At 47.8% G+C, this 19,434-nt stretch overlaps 1 protein-coding gene across 7 annotated transcripts; it reads right to left on the reverse strand.

Moving 5' to 3' along the window:
- Positions 1 to 392: 392 nt before the first annotated feature.
- On the reverse strand, positions 393 to 18,972 carry ENTREP3 (endosomal transmembrane epsin interactor 3). 7 transcript variants are annotated; one of them, XM_077256180.1, is made up of 12 exons: positions 17,636 to 18,972; positions 7,890 to 7,946; positions 7,262 to 7,372; positions 7,053 to 7,178; positions 6,824 to 6,931; positions 6,581 to 6,741; positions 6,410 to 6,509; positions 3,747 to 3,831; positions 2,643 to 3,191; positions 1,700 to 1,768; positions 1,173 to 1,414; positions 393 to 915 (listed from the first exon to the last, which is right to left on the reverse strand). In XM_077256180.1, the coding sequence occupies exons 1-12, from the start codon at positions 17,852 to 17,854 to the stop codon at positions 742 to 744; spliced, it is 2,001 nt and encodes a 666-aa protein (XP_077112295.1). In that variant the 5' UTR covers positions 17,855 to 18,972; the 3' UTR covers positions 393 to 741. The 7 variants fall into 7 exon arrangements, with proteins under 7 accessions (XP_077112295.1, XP_077112331.1, XP_077112334.1 ...); XM_077256216.1 differs by having other exon boundaries at positions 18,625 to 18,971; XM_077256219.1 differs by lacking the exon at positions 7,890 to 7,946 and having other exon boundaries at positions 18,625 to 18,971.
- Between the last annotated feature and the right edge of the window lie 462 nt (positions 18,973 to 19,434).

Here is a 19,434-nt window from a genome sequence, read left to right on the forward strand (position 1 = left end):
GGTTCCACCCAGCTCCTGCTCCAGGTCAGAACTCTGCAGATCCCACATTGTGGCCCAGTATGGAGCTGGCTGCAGGACTTGTGATGCCTGTCTGATTACTCCGCGAGGACAGCATGACTTTATCCTCTGGCCAGGTAGGTGATGTACTGTTTTCATGAAAGCCCCTGCTACCTTGAGGGGAAGATTTGGCATAACTGGCTCAGCATCTGGAGACCTCCGATAACCTCCCATCAACACAAAGTAACAAGCAAAAATCACCTCCAAAACAGCCACAACCATGGGGCCGATCCTCTTCCAAAGGGGGTCTACTTGCACATTGTAAGCCCTATTGTTAGCGATGGAAATCCTGGAAATCTTATTCCAATTCTTATCACAAAAAATGGACACGAGGTAAAGAATTGTTCATCAGAGGAATTTAGTGAAAATGACAATTCTGCACAAAATATTCCCTTCATCGGAAGCAATCAGACCGGGAACAACAATACTGAGGGGCCGGGCACAGGACTGCTAAGTGTTAGCCCTTACACTGCATGAAGCGTGATTGCGAGCTCAGCAAGAAATCAACATGCAAGAAATCTGAGGAGAACCTGCCCCAATGTCCAAGCGTAAAGTATGGCTGCTTGTGCTGTAAGGTCACTTGTGCTTTTATCTTTTGAGGTGGTCTGCGAGACATACAGAGTGCGTCACCTATAGGTTACCGTCTCCATCATAGATTATTGAGTCTCTAGATGAGCAATCTCTTTACTCAGGGCTCTCCTTATGTACTCCATTCATGCTGTGAGGTCGCTGGTTTCCTCTCCGATTAGTTGACAGAAGACGGCGCAGGGAAGAAGTAGAACTGAGGTCTCCACAACTCTGCATGGGGGTCCCAACCTGACGTCTATCATGATCCAAGGACAGGGGACTTTTCGGAGGCTGTGAAGTGACAAAATGATGCTACTTGTTACACCAAGAAATGAAAGGAGCACACTGAGCAACACGAGAGGTCACAGAACAAGCAGGAGAGAAAAATTGGTAAAGGCAAAAATACGAATCAGAGACCTAGCTAATTGCTCAAAGGTAGCCATATGTCTCTCACTTGTATTTCAAGGTCTCCTCTGCTACCTGTTAATATGAGGGGACACAATCACTAGATCATGCCCCAGCGTGGACATGGTTACAGACGGCATTACCGGTTTGGAATTGTCTCCTCCATCTTTCAGACTCCGTCGAGATCTATTCAGAAATCTGGCCACAAGTACTCGGGAATTACGCCCTCCTTTCAGGTCTCCCAAAGACAGAGCTCCACTTCTGGAAAGTCGCTGAGCAGTTTTGCGAGTGAAATGGATTCTGTTTTTACCATCTGAATTAGTGCGTAGAAGTTTTGGCGATCCGGGCGAATGGTGTCTGTGTAGCATGGCTCCTTCACATAGTCCTGCAGTGTAAGAAGCAGACGTCACAATGAGCCACGCCATCCACCTGCTCCCACCATCACAAGAGTTCTCCACACACAAGATATTAGTAACTAGTGGTGAGAAGAGAAGTAACAAGGAAAATAGAATATAGTGGCCTTTACAGCAATAACTGCTTTCTGAACTATAGAATGACACGAGCAGAATTCATCATGTGTCACATTCAGAGCACTAAGCTTTCATGCCAGTATTCTGGCTGTCAAATCTACCCGGGATTATAACTCCGTCGATTCTATACTTCCCCTGACCTGTATACGCAGATGCAATTGAGACATTGTCCTCGTTTAGAGCCTTGGAGTAACTCGGAGCCCCAAAATCTGAGAAGAAAAATATGAACAGAAATATGTTATAACGTGGCCTAGACGTGACATCAGCACAGATGACGCCATGCTGTGGCACATCTACATTAGAGTGGTGAATTGTCTGACGCTGACGTGTCCCTGTAGGTAAAGACTCGTGAAAAAGAACCTGTCAGCACCTACTTGTGATGTAAAGACACGGCTGTAATGGCGCTGTGATACACTTTGTGGTTCTGCTTTACTCACAATTCGATTTTTTCTGCTAAACACATTTTGGTGCACAGGGGCAAGAATATGCACTGGATCTTTTCCTCCCTGTCTGATTCCCAGCCCCTCCGCCTGCCTCTAGTCTGTGATCCCCAGCCCTCCGGTCTATAATCCCAGCTCCTCCGCTCTGCCTCTGATCTGTGAACCCGCCCCTTCGATCAATGATTCTCCGGACAGTGAATGGCGGAGGGACCATTGATCGCAGACCAGAAACAGGTTGAAAGACAGGGCATTGCAGACTGGAGGCAGGCCGGAGAGGACAGGGATCGTAGGCTGGGGTCTAGCGAAGGGGCCGGGGATCACAGACCAGAGGAAAGCGTTGATGCAGGCGGAAAAGCAGGGATCACAGATGCAAAGCAGGCTGGGGATAACATACCAAAGGCAGGTGAAGGAGCTGGGGATCACATAGTGGAGAACACCAATGCACGGTCCTGCCTCTGTGTACCGAATGCTAACAAATTTCTAGCAGAAAACTTCAAATGTTGATTACAGGACAACCATAGAGCAGATTTCTTCACCAAAGGTATCTGTGTAATCAGTATCTTGGCACTATTACAGCCATGTCTACATCACCAGATGGTGCTGACAGGTTGTCTTGGAACTGAGGAGGAGGCCGGCAGCTCACCTGAACTGAGCAGTGAGGAAATCCCTGGGTCACTGTGTGAGCGGATGACAAGTCTTGGGGTGACATCTATGGACAAGGCTTTGGGCCGGGTGTTCTCGCTGTACCTGCGATGGGGACAATCGGGGACCGGGCAGGAAGTGCTGTGGTGCAGAGAGCATCCAGACCCTCTCTTTGCATCCCTCTCATGTGAAGCCTTTGCTTTTACACGTAATTCTGGGAAACAAGGACCCACCGTGCAGCCAATGGTTTCCAACCTGTTACAACTCCGCGTGGCCCCACTGGCTGCATGTGTGGGAGCCTCGGGACAGTCACTGGAGGTGGAGCACGAGAAGGAGCGCACCCCTTTAGCACGAGGAACTGCCACTTCCTCAAAAGGCCCTTGCAGGCTAACAGTGGGGCTCTGCTGGTGGAGGCCACCCTGCCCACAGTCAGCGCTCAGACAGTAGTCGGCCCGGCTGCGCTTGATGAAGCGATATTGGACATAACCCACGGATCCAGCAGGGCCCTGTATCTCCAGCAGCACAGAGTCTTCAGAGGGGCTGCTGTCCTCTGCAACAGAGTGGGATTGTGATCAGAGAGTACGGCCAGAGGCCTCATATCTGAACAGAGTGTACAACAGACAGTTACATAGCGCAGAGTATACAGTCGTATAGTCACTAGGCACAATATCGCCTGCTCCTACCACTGCCCCCTCACCACTAGCCCACGACTTCTCAGTTATCTCTGCTCACTCCCTATTACACCCATGGCTTGTGTTATTTCTGCTTACTCCCCATTACCCCACAGCTTCTCAGTTATCTCTGCCCTCTCCCCATTAGCCCCACGGCTTGTGTTAACTCTGCTTATTCCCTATTACCCCCACGGCTTCTCAATTATATCTGCTTACTCCCCATTACCCCCACAGTGTCTCGGTTACCTCTGCCCACTCCCCTTTACCCCCACCGCTTGTGTTATCTCTGCTAACTCCCCATTACCCCCAAGGCTTCTCTGTTATCTATGCTCACTCACCGTCATCTCTGACCATTCACCATTAACACCACAGTTTCTGCTATCTTTGACCACTCACAGTTACCACCATGGCTTCTGTCATCTCTGCCTACTCACCATTACCACTGTGCCCAGTGGAGTCCATTCTGTCTGACAAGCTGGGGCAGGACTCTTCGTTTCCTTGAGCATCATATAATGTTGCCTATGCAAATACAGAAAAACAAAATTAACCTAGAAACGTGCTGGAAACACTGTGCCACCAGTTGCCCCTCACATCGCTTTCACATCTTGCTACACCCCCTATCGCGCCCCTCTCACATCCTGCCACACCTCCTCACAACATACTTGCACCTCTCTCTTATCCCGTCACACCCCCTCATCCCATCATACGCCCCCTCACACATCTTATCACACCTGCTCTCGCCCCACTTACATCTTGTCGTACCTGATCTCACCCCACTCACATCTTGTCACACCCACTGTCGCCCCAATCACATCTTGCCACACCTCTTTCACACCTTGTCACACCTCCTCTCGCGCCCCTCACACCTCCCTCACATCTTCACACCCCCCTCTCACATCTTGCCACAACCCCTCTCACATCTTATCACACACCCTCTTGCCCCTCTCACATCTTGTCACAACCCCTCTCACATCTTATCACACACCCTCTTGCCCCTCTCACATCTTGTCACACCCCCTTCTCGTCCCCATCACATCTTGTCACACCCCCTTCTCGTCCCTATCACATCTTGTCACACCCCCCTCTCACATCTTGTCACACCCCCTCTCACATCTTGTCACACCCCTTCTCGCCCCTCTCACATCTTGTCACACCCCTTCACTCCCCTCTCACATCTTGTCACACCCCCTCACATTTTGTCACACCCCCTTCTCACATCTCGTCACCCCCCCTCACATCTTGCCACACCCCTTATTGCCCCTCTCACATCTTGTCACACTCCCTCACAACATACTTGAACCCCTCTCACAACCCGTCACACCCACTCTTATCTCGTCACGTCTCACATCTCGTCATACCTGATCTCGCTCCACTCACATCTTGTCAAACACCCTCTTGCCCTGCTCACATCTTGCCACATCTTTCACACCTTATCTCATCTCCTCTTGCGCCCCTCACACCTCTCTAATCTTGTTACACCTCTTCTTGCCCCCCTCACATCTTGTTACACCCCTTCTCGCCCCTCTCACATCTTGTCACACCCCCTTCTCGCCCCTCTCACATCTTGTCACACCCTCTCACATCTTGTCACACCCCTTCTCGCCCCTCTCACATCTTGTCACACCCCTTCTCGCCCCCCTCACATCTTATCACACTCCCTCACAACATACTTGAACCCCTCTCACATCCCGTCACACCCCCTTTTATCTCGTCACGTCTAACATCTTGTTATACCTGATCTCGCCCCAGACACGTCTGCTCATACCTGCTCTCACATCTGGTTACACACCCTCTTGCCATGCTCACATCTTGCCACACCTCTTTCACACCTCCTCTTGCGCCAATCACACCTCTCTCATCTTGTCACACCCCTTCTTGCCCCTCTCACATCTTGTCACACCCCCCTCTCACATCTCGTCACGCCCCCTCTCACATCATGTCACACCCCCCTCTCACATCTTGTCACACCACTTATTGCCCCTCTCACATTTTGTCACAACCCCTCTCATCTCATCTCGCCCATCTCACATTTTGTCACACCCCCTCACATCTTGTCACACCCCTTATTGCCCCTCTCACATCTTGTCACACCCCTTCTTGCCCCTCTCACATCTTGTCACACCCCCTCTCACATCTTGTCATACCCCTTCTTGCCCCTCTCACATCTCATCTCATCCCTTCTCGCCCATCTCACATCTTGTCATACCCCTTCTCGCCCCTCTCACATCTTGTCACACTCCCTCACAGCATACTTGAACCCCTCTCACATCCCGTCACACCCCCTCTTATCTTGTCACGTCTCACATCTTGTCATACCTGATCTCGCCCCACTCACCTCTGCTCATACCTGCTCTTGCTCCACTCACATGTGGTTACACACCCTCTTGCCCTGCTCCCATCTTGCCACATCTCTTTCACCCCCCCGTCACCGTCACCCCCCCTCACATCTTGTCACACCCCCCGCTCACATCTTGTCACACCTTCTCCCCCTCTCATATCCTGTCACACCCCCCTCTCATCTTGTCACACACCCCTCTCATCTTGTCACACCCCTTCTCGCCCCTCACATCTTGTCACCCCCCCCCCTCTCATCTTGTCACACCCCTTCTCACCCCCCTCACATCTTGTCACGCCTCACTCACATCTTGTCACACCCTCACATCTTGTCACACCCTTTATTGCCCCTCTCACATCTCATCTATTCTCGCCCCTCTCACATCCCGTCACACCCCCTCTTATCTCATCACGTCTCAAGTCATACCTGATCTCGCCCCACTCACATCTGGTCATACCTGCTCTCGCTCCACTCACATCTTGTCACACACCCTCTTGCCCTGCTCACATCTCTTTCCCACCTCGTCACACCTCTCTCATCTTGTTACACCTTCTCGCCCCCTCACATCTTGTCACACCCCCCTCACATCTTGTCATACCCCTTCTCGCCCCTCACTTGTCACACACCCTTCTCGCCCCTCACATCTTGTCACACCCCCTTCTCGCCCCTCACATCTTGTCACACCCCTTCTCGCACCTCACATCTTGTCACACCCCTTCTCGCACCTCACATCTTGTCACACCCCCTTCTCGCCCCTCACACCTGGCTGTCCTCCCGGATCCCCATCACGCTTTCGTAGGATGGTGGGAAGTCTGCAGGGTAGAGAGGGATGGGGCTGTCCATGGACCCATTGTATGTGATGCTGTAGAGATCAGAGCAGTGATTATTACTAGTGGTGATAATAGTCTATACCCCCGTGCCTTCTTCCCCTACCTCTGTGCGTCAGTCTCCGAGCTGCAGGTGTATTCTGGTGGGTAATATGGCGGTGGAGGAACAGGGGGCACAAACTCCTCACACTCCATCATACGCTGCAGGATCACCTCTTGAGGAGAGAAGCACTCAAGGTTGATAGAAGTAGATCTCTGCTGTGCCAGCTTTGGATAAAAACAGATGTGTGAACAGGACAAGCACCTGCACCCAACGTCTGTGCGTGTGCACACGCGGCACAGAACTTACGACATGGGTGATATCCAATGAGAATATCTGAATGCAGCAGATGACAGCGGACAAGGTGCAGATGATGGTGGAAAAGATGGTGAGGCCACAGACACTAAACAACAGGTCCTAGGACAGAGAATAGTCAGTAGATGACTGGACAGCTAACAAAAAAAGGACACCAGTCTAGAGATGTCACCCAGAGGAGGAAAGGCAAGACACGGACAGCATACCACCTTCTGTCACCCACCTTCAGTGCCACGCGAATACTGTCACACTGGTGGTTGGGGTACAGTGTCAACTTCTCCAGCTCTCTGCAGTCAGGCAGCGCCTCCTGCTGGCCAACTGGATGGCAGCAAATACACCAGTTGTTTTCCTGAATAATAGACGGCAGGAAATGGGAGATGCGAATCAATGAGCCCAGGTATAAAGACAGCAGAAATGAGCATGAGCACTCACCTTTTTACACGAATTAAAGGATTTCACTAGCTGTCCGTTCTGGCAGGAGAGAATGGAACCAGCCAGGCTGAGCATCACACTCAGGGCACTGACCAGCGTGAACGCCGTCACCTGAAAAATGATTCAGCAGCAGCACTGTCAGCAAACTACTCACTATACTGGTATATACTGCCACACCGCCCTGTATGTCCTCACCTGAATATCACCCTACCCTCGTTCTGCCAGTGATTGAAGACTAACATCCACTGTTATCTAAACCTCCATCTCCCATCTGCCGGACTGCTCTTGGGCTGCACCAGCTCACTAGAATGCACTAACCCCAACGCTCCAGTGCCCGTTTCTTCATAAAATATGTTACTGGCACTATTCATATGCGGACTTATCTCAGAACCTAATGTGTGAATTAATCAGTATCTCCTAGTGTGTGCACATACTGACAAGGGAGAGCCCATGAACGTGTACAACCCTGTATTATATTTTAAGTAAGATGGCAGCACCATTGTATGAAACAAGCACTATCTCAACCCATCATGTGACCCAGTGTTCCTCAGATTGAAAGCGCTTTTGAGCATTTCATCATGATCATTGTGAACTAGCCCCAACCTGTGGCCTAATGATCCGTACTTACCACCAGAGTGATCGGCTTTTTCCACGAGATGCAGCCAATAAGGCCTGAAACAGCCAACTGAGCAGCAAGAGGAGGAGAAGAGCGGCAAAAGACGTATACGGGAGGAAGGAGAAAGCAATGGTGCAGAGCCGAGACCACAGTCAGGTGTTGTGAGATACAAGAGAGAGGTGGGGACAGGTACAAGACCACCATAAGGAGAAGATGAGTCTCAGTGATGGAGGAAATGAAGATGATGCAATAAATGAAGGATGAATCGAGGTTACAGAAAAGAAGGAAAAAGTGACAATGTTAGAATAAGAGTCTGAAAAATTCTCGAAAATTGAATTAGTTCAATAGGTCAATAAATGGAAATGTCAGCAGAACATCAAAGTCACGACAGAATTAAACAGCAGAAAAATATGGCCTCCATCATAACTAAATCTGCAGAAAGCCTGCATACACATACAATTGTGAGCGACACATGACCTTCGCTCTACTCCTAGCACATCCCCCTATACAAATACAGGTATGAGGGACACCTGGCTTATCTACCCCTAGTACATCCCCTATACAAATACAGGTATGAGGGACACCTGGCCTTCTATCTACCCCTAGTACATCCCCCATACATGTACAGGTATGAGGGACACCTGGCCTTCTATCTACCCCTAGTACATCCCCCATACATGTACAGGTATGAGTGACACCTGGCCTATCTACCCCTAGTACACCCCCCATACAAATACAGGTATGAGGGACACCTGGCCTTCTATCTACCCCTAGTACATCCCAGATACATGTACAGGTATGAGGGACACCTGGCCTATCTACCCCTAGTACACCCCCCTATACAAATACAGGTATGAGGGACACCTGGCCTTCTATCTACCCCTAGTACATCCCCCATACACGTACAGGTATGGGCGACACCTGGCCTTCTATCTACCCCTAGTACATCCCTCATACACGTACAGGTATGAGCGACACCTGGCCTATCTACCCCTAGTACACCCCCCTATACAAATACAGGTATGAGGGACACCTGGCCTATCTACCCCTAGCACATCCCCTATACAAATACAGGTATGAGGGACACCTGGCCTTCTATCTACCCCTAGTACATCCCCCATACATGTACAGGTATGAGCGACACCTGGCCTATCTACCCCTAGTACACCCCCCCTATACAAATACAGGTATGAGGGACACCTGGCCTATCTACCCCTAGCACATCCCCTATACAAATACAGGTATGAGGGACACCTGGCCTTCTATCTACCCCTAGTACATCCCCCATACACGTACAGGTATGGGCGACACCTGGCCTTCTATCTACCCCTAGTACATCCCCCATACATGTACAGGTATGAGGGACACCTGGCCTATCTACCCCTAGTACACCCCCCTATACAAATACAGGTATGAGGGACACCAGGCCTTCTATCTACCCCTAGTACATCCCCCATACACGTACAGGTATGGGCGACACCTGGCCTTCTATCTACCCCTAGTACATCCCCCATACATGTACAGGTATGAGGGACACCTGGCCTATCTACCCCTAGTACACCCCCCTATACAAATACAGGTATGAGGGACACCTGGCCTTCTATCTACCCCTAGTACATCCCCCATACACGTACAGGTATGGGCGACACCTGGCCTTCTATCTACCCCTAGTACATCCCCCATACACGTACAGGTATGGGCGACACCTGGCCTTCTATCTACCCCTAGTACATCCCCCATACACGTACAGGTATGAGCGACATCTGGCCTTCTATCTACCCCCCTAGTACATCCCCCATACACGTACAGGTATGAGCAACACCTGGCCTTCTGTCTATCCCTAGTACATCCCCCATATACGTACAGGTATGAGCGACACCTGGTCTATCTACCCCTAGTACATCCCCCATAAACGTACAGGTATGAGCGACATCTGGCCTTCTATCTACCCCTAGTACATCCCCCATAAACGTACAGGCATGAGAGACACCTGGCCTATCTACTCCTAGTACATCCCCCATACACGTACAGGTATGAGCGACACATGACCTTCTATCTACCCTTAGTACATCCCCCATACACATACAGGTATGAGCGACACCTGGCCTTCTATCTACCCCTAGTACATCCCCCATACACGTACAGGCGTACAGGTATGAGTGACACCTGGCCTTCTATCTACCTCTAGTACATCCCCCATACACGTACAGGTATGAGCGACACATGACCCATCTACCCCTAGTACATCCCCTATATACGTACAGGTATGAGCGACACATGGCCTTCTATCTACCCCTAGTACATTCCCCATACACATACAGGTATGAGCGACATGGCCTTCGCTCTACTCCTAGTACATCCCCATATACACATATAGGTATGAACAACACCTGGCCTTCTCTCTACTTCTATTACATCCCTCAATACACATACAGGTATGAGCAACATCTTGGCTCCTCTACTCCTAATACATCCACTCCTAGTCATACAGGAGTGATCGACAGCTGGCCTTCTACCCTTAATACATCCCGCTTTACACATAAAAGACACCTGGTCTTTTAACTACTACTAATACATCCCCCCCATACAAATACAGGTATGAGCAACACCTGACCTTCTCTCTACTCCTAGTACATCCCCCATACACAAACAGTTATGAGTGACAACTGACCTCTCTACTACTAATAGATCCCCCTATAAAAATAAAGGTGTGAGCGACACATGCCCTCTCTATCCCTAGAACATCCGCCATACACATACAGTTATGAGCGACACCTGGCCTCCTCTCTACTACCAATGCATCCCCCCATACATATACAGGAGTGAGAGACACCAAGCCTACTCTCTACTCCCATTACATGCAGGTATGAGCGACACCTGGCCTTCTCGTTACCCCTAATACATCCCTCCATACACATACAGGTATGAGCGACACCTGGCCTCTCTACTACTAATACATCCGCCATACACAAACAGGTATGAGGGACACCTGGCCTCTCTACCCCTAGTACATCCCCCAAAACACATACAGGTATGAGCGACACCTGGCCTCTCTACTACTAATACATCCGCCATACACAAACAGGTATGAGGGACACCTGGCCTCTCTACCCCTAGTACATCCCCCAAAACACATACAGGTAAGAGCGACACCTGGCCTTTTCTCTACTCCTAATATATCTCTCCATACACATACAGGTATGAGCGACACCTGGCCTCTCTACCCTTAGTATATCCCCCAAAACACATACATTTATGAGAGGAACCTGGCCTTCTCTCTACTCCTAATACAGCCCCTGGCAAAAATTATGGAATCACCGGCCTTGAAGGATGTTCATTCAGTTGTTTAATTTTGTATAAAAAAAAAGCAGATCACAGACGTGGCACAAAACTAAAGTCATTTCAAATGGCAACTTTCTGGCTTTAAGAAACACTAAAAGAAATCAAGAACAAAAATGTGGTAGTCGGTAATGGTTACTTTTTTTAACCAAGCATGAGGTAAAAATTATGCAGTCACTCAATTATGAGGAAATTATGGAATCATGAAAAACAAACACAAAAAAACTCCAAAACATCACTAGTACTTTGTTGCACCACCTCTGGCTTTTATAGCAGCTTGCAGTCTCTGAGGCATGGACGTAATGAGTGTCAAACAGTACTCTTCATCAATCTGGCTCCAACTTTCTCTGATTGCTGTGGCCAGATCAGCTTTGCAGGTTGGAGCCTTGTCATGGACCATTTTCTTCAACTTCCACCAAAGATTTTCAATTGGATTGAGATCCGGACTATTTGCAGGCCATGACATTGACCTTGTCTTTTTTCAAGGAATGTTTTCACAGTTTTTGCTCTATGGCCGGATGCATTATCTTGAAAAACATCCTTTCAATTGATGGGATAAGAAAAGTATCCAAAATATCAACATAAACTTGTGGATTTATTGAAGATATAATGACAGCCATCTCCCCAGTGCCTTTACCTGACATGCAGTCCCATATCATCAATGACTGTGGAAATTTGCATGTTCTCTTCAGGCAGTCATCTTTATAAATCTCATTGGAAGGGCACCAAACAAAAGTTCAAGCATCGTCACCTTGCCCAATGCAGATTTGTGATTCATCACTGAATATGACTTTCATCCAGTCATCCACAGTCCACGATTGCTTTTCCTTAGCCCATTGTAACCTTGTTTTTTTGTTTAGGCGTTATTGATGGCTTTCGTTTAGCTTTTCTGTATGTAAATCCCATTTCCTTTAGGCGGTTTTTAACAGTTCGGTCACAGACGTTGACTCCAGTTTCCACCCATTCGTTCCTCATTTGTTTTGTTGTGCATTTCCTGTTTTGGAGACATATTGCTTTAAGTTTCCGGTCTTGACACTTTGAGGTCTTCCTTGGTCTACCAGTATGTTTGCCTTTAACAACCTTCCCATGTTGTTTGTATTTGGTCCAGATTTTAGACACAGCTGACTGAACAACCAACATCTTTTGCAACATTGCGTGATGATTTACCCTCTTAAAAGTTTGATAATCCTCTCCTTTGTTTCAATTGACATCTCTCCTGTTGGAGCCATGATTCATGTCAGTCCACTTGGTGCAACAGCTTTCCAAGGTGTGATCACTCCTTCTTAGATGCAGACTAAAGAGCAGATCTAAATTGATGCATGTGTTATTTTTGGGTATGAAAATTTCCAGGATGATTCCATATTTTTTTCCTCAGAATTGAGTAATTCCATAATTTTTCCCCTATGCTTGATTAAAAAAAAGTAACCATTACTGACTACATTTTTTGATCTTGATTTCTTTTTGTGTTTCTTGAAGCCAGAAAGTTGCCATTTGAAATGACTTTAGCTTTGTGCCATGCCTGCAAGGTGCTTTTTTTTCTACAAAATTAAACAACTGAATGAACATCCTCCAAGGCCAGTGATTCCATAATTTTTGCCAGGGGTTGTATATCTCTCCATATACATACAGGTATGAGCGACACCTGGCCTCTCTACCCCTAATACATCCCCCCAAACACATACAGGAATAAGCGACACATGGCCTCTCTACTCCTAGTACATCCCCCCATACACATACATGTGTGAGTGACACATGGCCTTCTCTGTAGTCCTAGTACATCCCCCCATACACATACAAGTATGAGTGACACCTGGTCTTCTCTCTACCCCTAATACAATGAGTGACACCAGGCCTTCTTTCTACCCCTATTACATCCCCCATAAACTTACAGAAATGAACGATACCTGGCCTTCTCTCTACCCGTAGTACATCCCCTCATACACATACAGGAATGAGTGACACCTGGCCTTCTCTCTACCCCTAATAGAAGAATGAGCGCCACCAGGCCATTTTTCTAACCCTATTACATCCCCCTATACGCAAACAGGTATGCGCGACACCTGGCCTTTGCTCTACTTCTAATACATCTCCAATACACATACAGAAATGAGCGACACATGGCCTTCTCTCTACCCCTAGTACATCCCCTCATACACATACAACTATGAGCAAAACCTGGCCTTCGCTCTCATAATACATAATAGTACATCCCCCCCATACACATACTGGTGTGAGCGACACCTGGATCTCTCCCTACCCATAGTACATACCCCTATACACAGAGGTGTAAGCGACATCAGGCCTTCTCTCTACCCCTAATACATTCCCCATACACATACAGGAATGAGGGACACATGGCCTTCTCTCTACTCCTAGTACATGCTCCCCACACACATACAGGTGTGAGCGACACACGGCCTCTCTGCTCCTAGTACATCTCCCCATACACATACAGGTATGAGTGACACCTGGCCTTTGCTCTACTTCTAATACATCTCCCATACAGGTATAAGCGACACCTCGCCTCCTCTCTACTCCTTGTACATCCTCCCCATACACATACAGGTAAGAGCGACACCTGGCCTCCTCTCTACCCCTAGTACATCCTCCCCATACACGTATGAGCGACACCTGGCTTCTCTACTCCTAGCACATCCTCCCCATACACGTACAGGTATGAGCGACACCTGGCCTTCTCTCTACTCCTAGTACAGTTATATGAAAAAGTTTGGGCACCCCTATTAATCTTAAGCTTAATGTTTTATAAAAATTGCTTTTTTTTTTGCAACAGCTATTTCAGTTTCATATATCTAATAACTGTTGGACACAGTAATGTTTCTGCCTTGAAATGAGGTTTATTGTACTAACAGAAAATGTGCAATCTGCATTCAAACAAAATTTGACAGGTGCATAAGTATGGGCACCTCTCCAGAAAAGTGACATTAATGTTTAGTAGATCCTCCTTTTGCAAAAATAACAGCCTCTAGTCGCTTCCTGTAGCTTTTAATGAGTTCCTGGATCCTGGATGAAGGTATCTTTGACCATTCCTCTTTACAAAACAATTCCAGTTCAGTTAAGTTTGATGTTCGCCAAGCATGGACAGCCCTCTTCAAATGATCCCACAGATGTTCAATGATATTCAGGTCTGGGGACTGGGATGGCCATTCCAGAACAGTGTAATTGTTCCTCTGCATGAATTCCTGAGTAGATTTGGAGCAGTGTTTTGGATCATTGTCTTGCTGAAAGATCCATCCCCTGCGTAACTTCAACTTTGTCACTGATTCATGAACATTATTGTCAAGAATCTGCTGATACTGAGAGGAATCCATGCGTCCCTCAACTTTAACAAGATTCCCGGTGCCGGCATTGGCCACACAGCCCCAAAGCATGATGGAACCTCCACCAAATTTTACTGTGGGTAGCAAGTGTTTTTCTTGGAATGCTGTGTTTTTTTGCCGCCATGCATAACGCCTTTTTGTATGACCAAACAACTCAATCTTGGTTTCATCAGTCCACAGGACCTTCTTCCAAAAAGAAATTGGCTTCTCCAAATGTGCTTTTGCATACCTCAGCCGACTCTGTTTGTGGCGTGCTTGCAGAAATGGCTTCTTTCGCATCACTCTCCCATACAGGTTCTCCTTGTGCAAAGTGTGTTGTATAGTTGACCGATGCACAGTGACACCATCTGCAGCAAGTTGATGCTGCGGCTCTCTGGAGGTGGTCTGAGGATTGTCCTTGACTGATCCCAACATTCTTCTTCTCTGCCTTTCTGATGTTTTTCTTGGCCTGCCACTTCTGGCCTTAACAAGAACTGTACCTGTGTTCTTCCATTTCCTTACTATGTTCCTCACAGTGGAAATTGACAGGTTAAATCTCTGAGACAGCTTTTTGTATCCTTCCCCTGAACAACTATGTTGAATAATCTTTGTTTTCAGATCATTTGACAGTTGTTTTGAGGAGCCCATGATGCCACTCTTCAGAGGAAATTCAAACAGCAGAACAACTTGCAAGTGGCCACTTTAAGTAGCTTTTCTCATGATTGCATACACCTGGCTATGAAGTTCAAAGCTCAATGAGGTTACAAAACCAAAAAAAGTGCTTTAGTAAGTCAGTAAAAAGTAGGTAGGAGTATTTAAAACAAGAAAATAATAAGGGTGCCCATACTTATGCACCTGTCAAATTTTGTTTGAATGCAGATTGCACATTTTCTGTTAGTACAATAAACCTCATTTCAAGGCAGAAACATTACTGTGTCCAACAGCTATTAGATATATGAAAATGAAATAGCTGTTGCAAAAAAAACAATTTTTATAAAATATTAAGCTTAAGATTAATAGGGGTGACCAAACTTTTTCATATAACTGTACATGCTCCCCATACACATATAGGTAAGAGCAAAAACTGGCCTCTCTACCCCTAGTACATGCTCCCCATACAAATACAGCTATGAGCAACATTTGGCCTCTCTACCCCTAGTAAATCCTCCCCATACACATACAGGTATGAGCGACACCTCGAATCCTCTCTACCCCTAATACATTCCCCCATTAACATACAGGTATGAGTGACACCTCGAATCCTCTCAACCCCTAATACATCCCCCCCCATTAACATACAGGTATGAGTGACACCTGGCCTTCTCTCTACCCCTAGTACATGCTACCCATACACATACAGGTATAAGCGAAAACTGGCCTCTCTACCCCTTGTACATCCTCCCCATACACGTAAGAGCGACACCTGGCTTCTCTACTCCTAGTACATCCTCCCCATACAGGTATGAGCGACACCTCGAATCCTCTCTACCCCTAATACATCCCCCATTAACATACAGGTATGAGTGACACCTGGCCTTATCTCTACTCATAGTACATGCTCCCCATACATATACAGGTATGAGTGACACCTCGAATCCTCTCAACCCCTAATACATCCCCCCATTAACATACAGGTATGAGTGACACCTGGCCTTCTCTCTACCCCTAGTATATCCTCCCCATACAGGTATGAACGACACCTGGCCTCTCTACTCCTAGTACATGCTCCCCATACACATACAGGTATGAGCAAAAACTGTCCTCTCTACCCCTAGTACATCCTCCCCATACAGGTATGAGCGACACATGGCCTTCTCTCTACTCCTAGTACATGCTCCCTATACAGGTATGAGTGACACCTGGCCTTCTCTCTACCCCTAATACATCCCCCCATTAACATACAGGTATGAGCGACACCTGGCCTCTCTACTCCTAGTACATGCTCCCCATACACATATAGGTATGAGCAAAAACTGGCCTCTCTACCCCTAGTACATGATCCCCATACACATACGGGTATGAGCGACACCTGGCCTTTCTACCCCTAGTACATGCTCCCCATACACATACAGGTATGAGTGACACCTGGCCTCTCTACCCCTAGTGCATCCTCCTCATACACATACAGGCATGAGCGACACCTGGCCTTTCTACCCCTAGTACATCCCCCATACACATACAGGTATGAGCGACACCTGTCATTCGCTCCACTCCTAATACATCCCCCCCCCCCATATACGAGTGACACCTGGACTCTCTACCCCTAGTACATGCTCCCCATACACATACAGGTATGAGTGACACCTGACCTCTCTACCCCTTAGTACATGCTCCCCATACACATACAGGCATGAGCGACACATGGCCTCTCTACCCCTGGTGCATCCTCCTCATACACATACAGGCATGAGCGACACCTGGCCTTTCTACCCCTAGTACATCCCCCCATAAACATACAGATATGTGTGACACCTGGCATTCTCTGTACCCCTAGTACATCCCCCCATACACATACAGGTATGAGCGACTCCTGGCCTCTCTACTTCTATTACATTAATACAGGTATGAGCGACACATGGCCTTCCCTCTACTCCTAATACATCCCCTCATACACATACAGGTATGAACGACACCTGGCATTCTCTACTCCTAATACATCCCCCCCATACACGAGTGACACCTGGACTCTCTACCGGTAGTACATCCCCTCCTACAGGTATGAGCGACACATGGCCTTCGCTCTAGTCCTAGTACATCCTCCATACACATACAGGAGTGAGCAACACCTGGCCTCTCTACTAACAATACATCCCCCCATACACATACAGGTTTGAGTGACACCCCATTCATTTCATCTTTCATAAACAAGAAACATTCGTCCAATTCTAAGCTCTTCTTACCCGACCGGAGCTCGGACATGCCTTCCACACATCTTCCATTCCATTCCACTTGTGTTCATGCTCCACACTGTTTGGTCGGGACTGTGCACACCCAATTATTCATAGACCCCAAAAGTTGATTAATCATAAGCAATGCTTGGGGGAAGGCAGAAATAATATATTTGCCCACCTGAGACATACAAGAAACATGACCACAACTTACAGAGAATCCAGCCCAAGACGGACATGAATGTTTGATTTTGGCATTTGTGGTGATGGACGCCGTGACCAGACTGAAGGTGACTATCAGGACCCCTAGAATCACCTGCACAAAGCCCAGCGCTAGCAGCACATGTGTCCAAGCCCGGTGTAGCCTCAGCTGGGAAAGGCTGCGGGATGTCCGTCCAGTGAGAGAAAAGCTGGAATCTGTTGGGGAAGGCATCACAACACAGGGTTCCAATTTCAGCGCTCATCAGGAGACCCGTCTACCATAACAAGGGCTTGAAAGAGGTGCTCAGTCAGTGCATCTATCTGCAGAACACAATCCTCACCGGAGAGAGCGATTAGCCCCTAATGCTCAGTGTCCATTTTAGGATAGTCATTCCACAGATGATTAAACATTTAGAGGATTTAGAAGGAATTTTAGGCTCATTTGTCTGAGAACGCAGCAGCGGACAGCCATTCAAACGACTCAACAAGAAGCCAGAATGGATGGGCGCTCTTCACACAACACACTCCTGGCAAGGTCAAGGCAGAACCAGAGAAAGCGGTGGTTATCCACATTACCAGATCAGTCTCAGCATAGCCCCCAATTTAAGGTCCCGTATGACAAGCTGGAGTCATCACAAAGCAGAGCCCACAAACCTCTGACCCCAGGAAACTTCACACTGGAGGGGACAGGACGTAACCAAATCTGAGACCATGAGATGGTGGGGCAGGAGATTAGCACTACAGATACTGGTAAAATGATGCCCCCAAATAATGACTGACACTACAGAAGCGACTGTGTAGACATGGCTGAAAGATGACATCTGGATGAATGGCTGAAAGCAGTGATCTGGAAAATGCTGTGTACTGAATGGATGAGATTGAGAGAATGAATCCAATAGTGAAGACGCTCTGGATTCTGAAGAAAACCAGAGTGGTGACCAGAAGACTTAAAAGTGTAACATGACCACACGCTCCAATGATTCACAAAAGGTAGAAGCCCACCCTTTAGGGTCCTGAGATCATGTGTGCTGGAGGAGGAGAGGCCATCACTTAGACTTCAGAAGTGTTAGTAGAAGCACTGATCCACACCGGGATGTTCGTCAGCAGAATCCGAGACCCATAACACCGGGATGTTCATCAGCAGAATCCGAGACCCATCACACCGGGATGTCCATCAGCAGAATCTGGGACCCAGCACACCGAGATGTCCGTGAGCAGTATCACGGAGCAGCAGAGGATGGATTATCCAACGGGGAACTCAAACCCGAGCAAAGCTGCAGAAATATTCCTCTGGCATCTGCTCAGCATTCTGACAGCTGCAGTACTGCACAGATCCCCTCCCCTCTATACAGCAAGGCAGGCTGGGAAATGTAGTCTGCAGGGGGTGCGGGGCCAGTGATGTCACACATTTAAAGGGACAGTAAGCATTAACCTTTCACAAGCTGTACAAATCAGACTTGTCTTTAGCTCTCACTAACCAACTGAAAAGGAAGTGATACACTGGAAAGGACAAGACCACAGGACTCCCTGGGAAACGGACATATGTGACCAGAGAAATCCTCCATTTTGGATGATGGGGATTAGATGTGTTATACAAACGGATTTAAAATTCCTTGACTGAAGAGCTAACACTCCTTAGCATACTGACTCGAGCTGGCCTGATGCAAAAGATATCCAGAAATAAGAGGCGTATTACGGCTCTGCTCCCATCCCCCATCCCCCTGTGGACCAGTACTCTAATGGAACCCTTTTATCTGGATCCTGGACGTCTGCTCGGGTTTCAGGCAGCAAAAAGGAAATGACCGTCAAACT

Source organism: Ranitomeya variabilis, chromosome 1 (assembly GCF_051348905.1).
Source record: "Ranitomeya variabilis isolate aRanVar5 chromosome 1, aRanVar5.hap1, whole genome shotgun sequence".
Classification (NCBI taxonomy): domain Eukaryota; kingdom Metazoa; phylum Chordata; class Amphibia; order Anura; family Dendrobatidae; genus Ranitomeya; species Ranitomeya variabilis.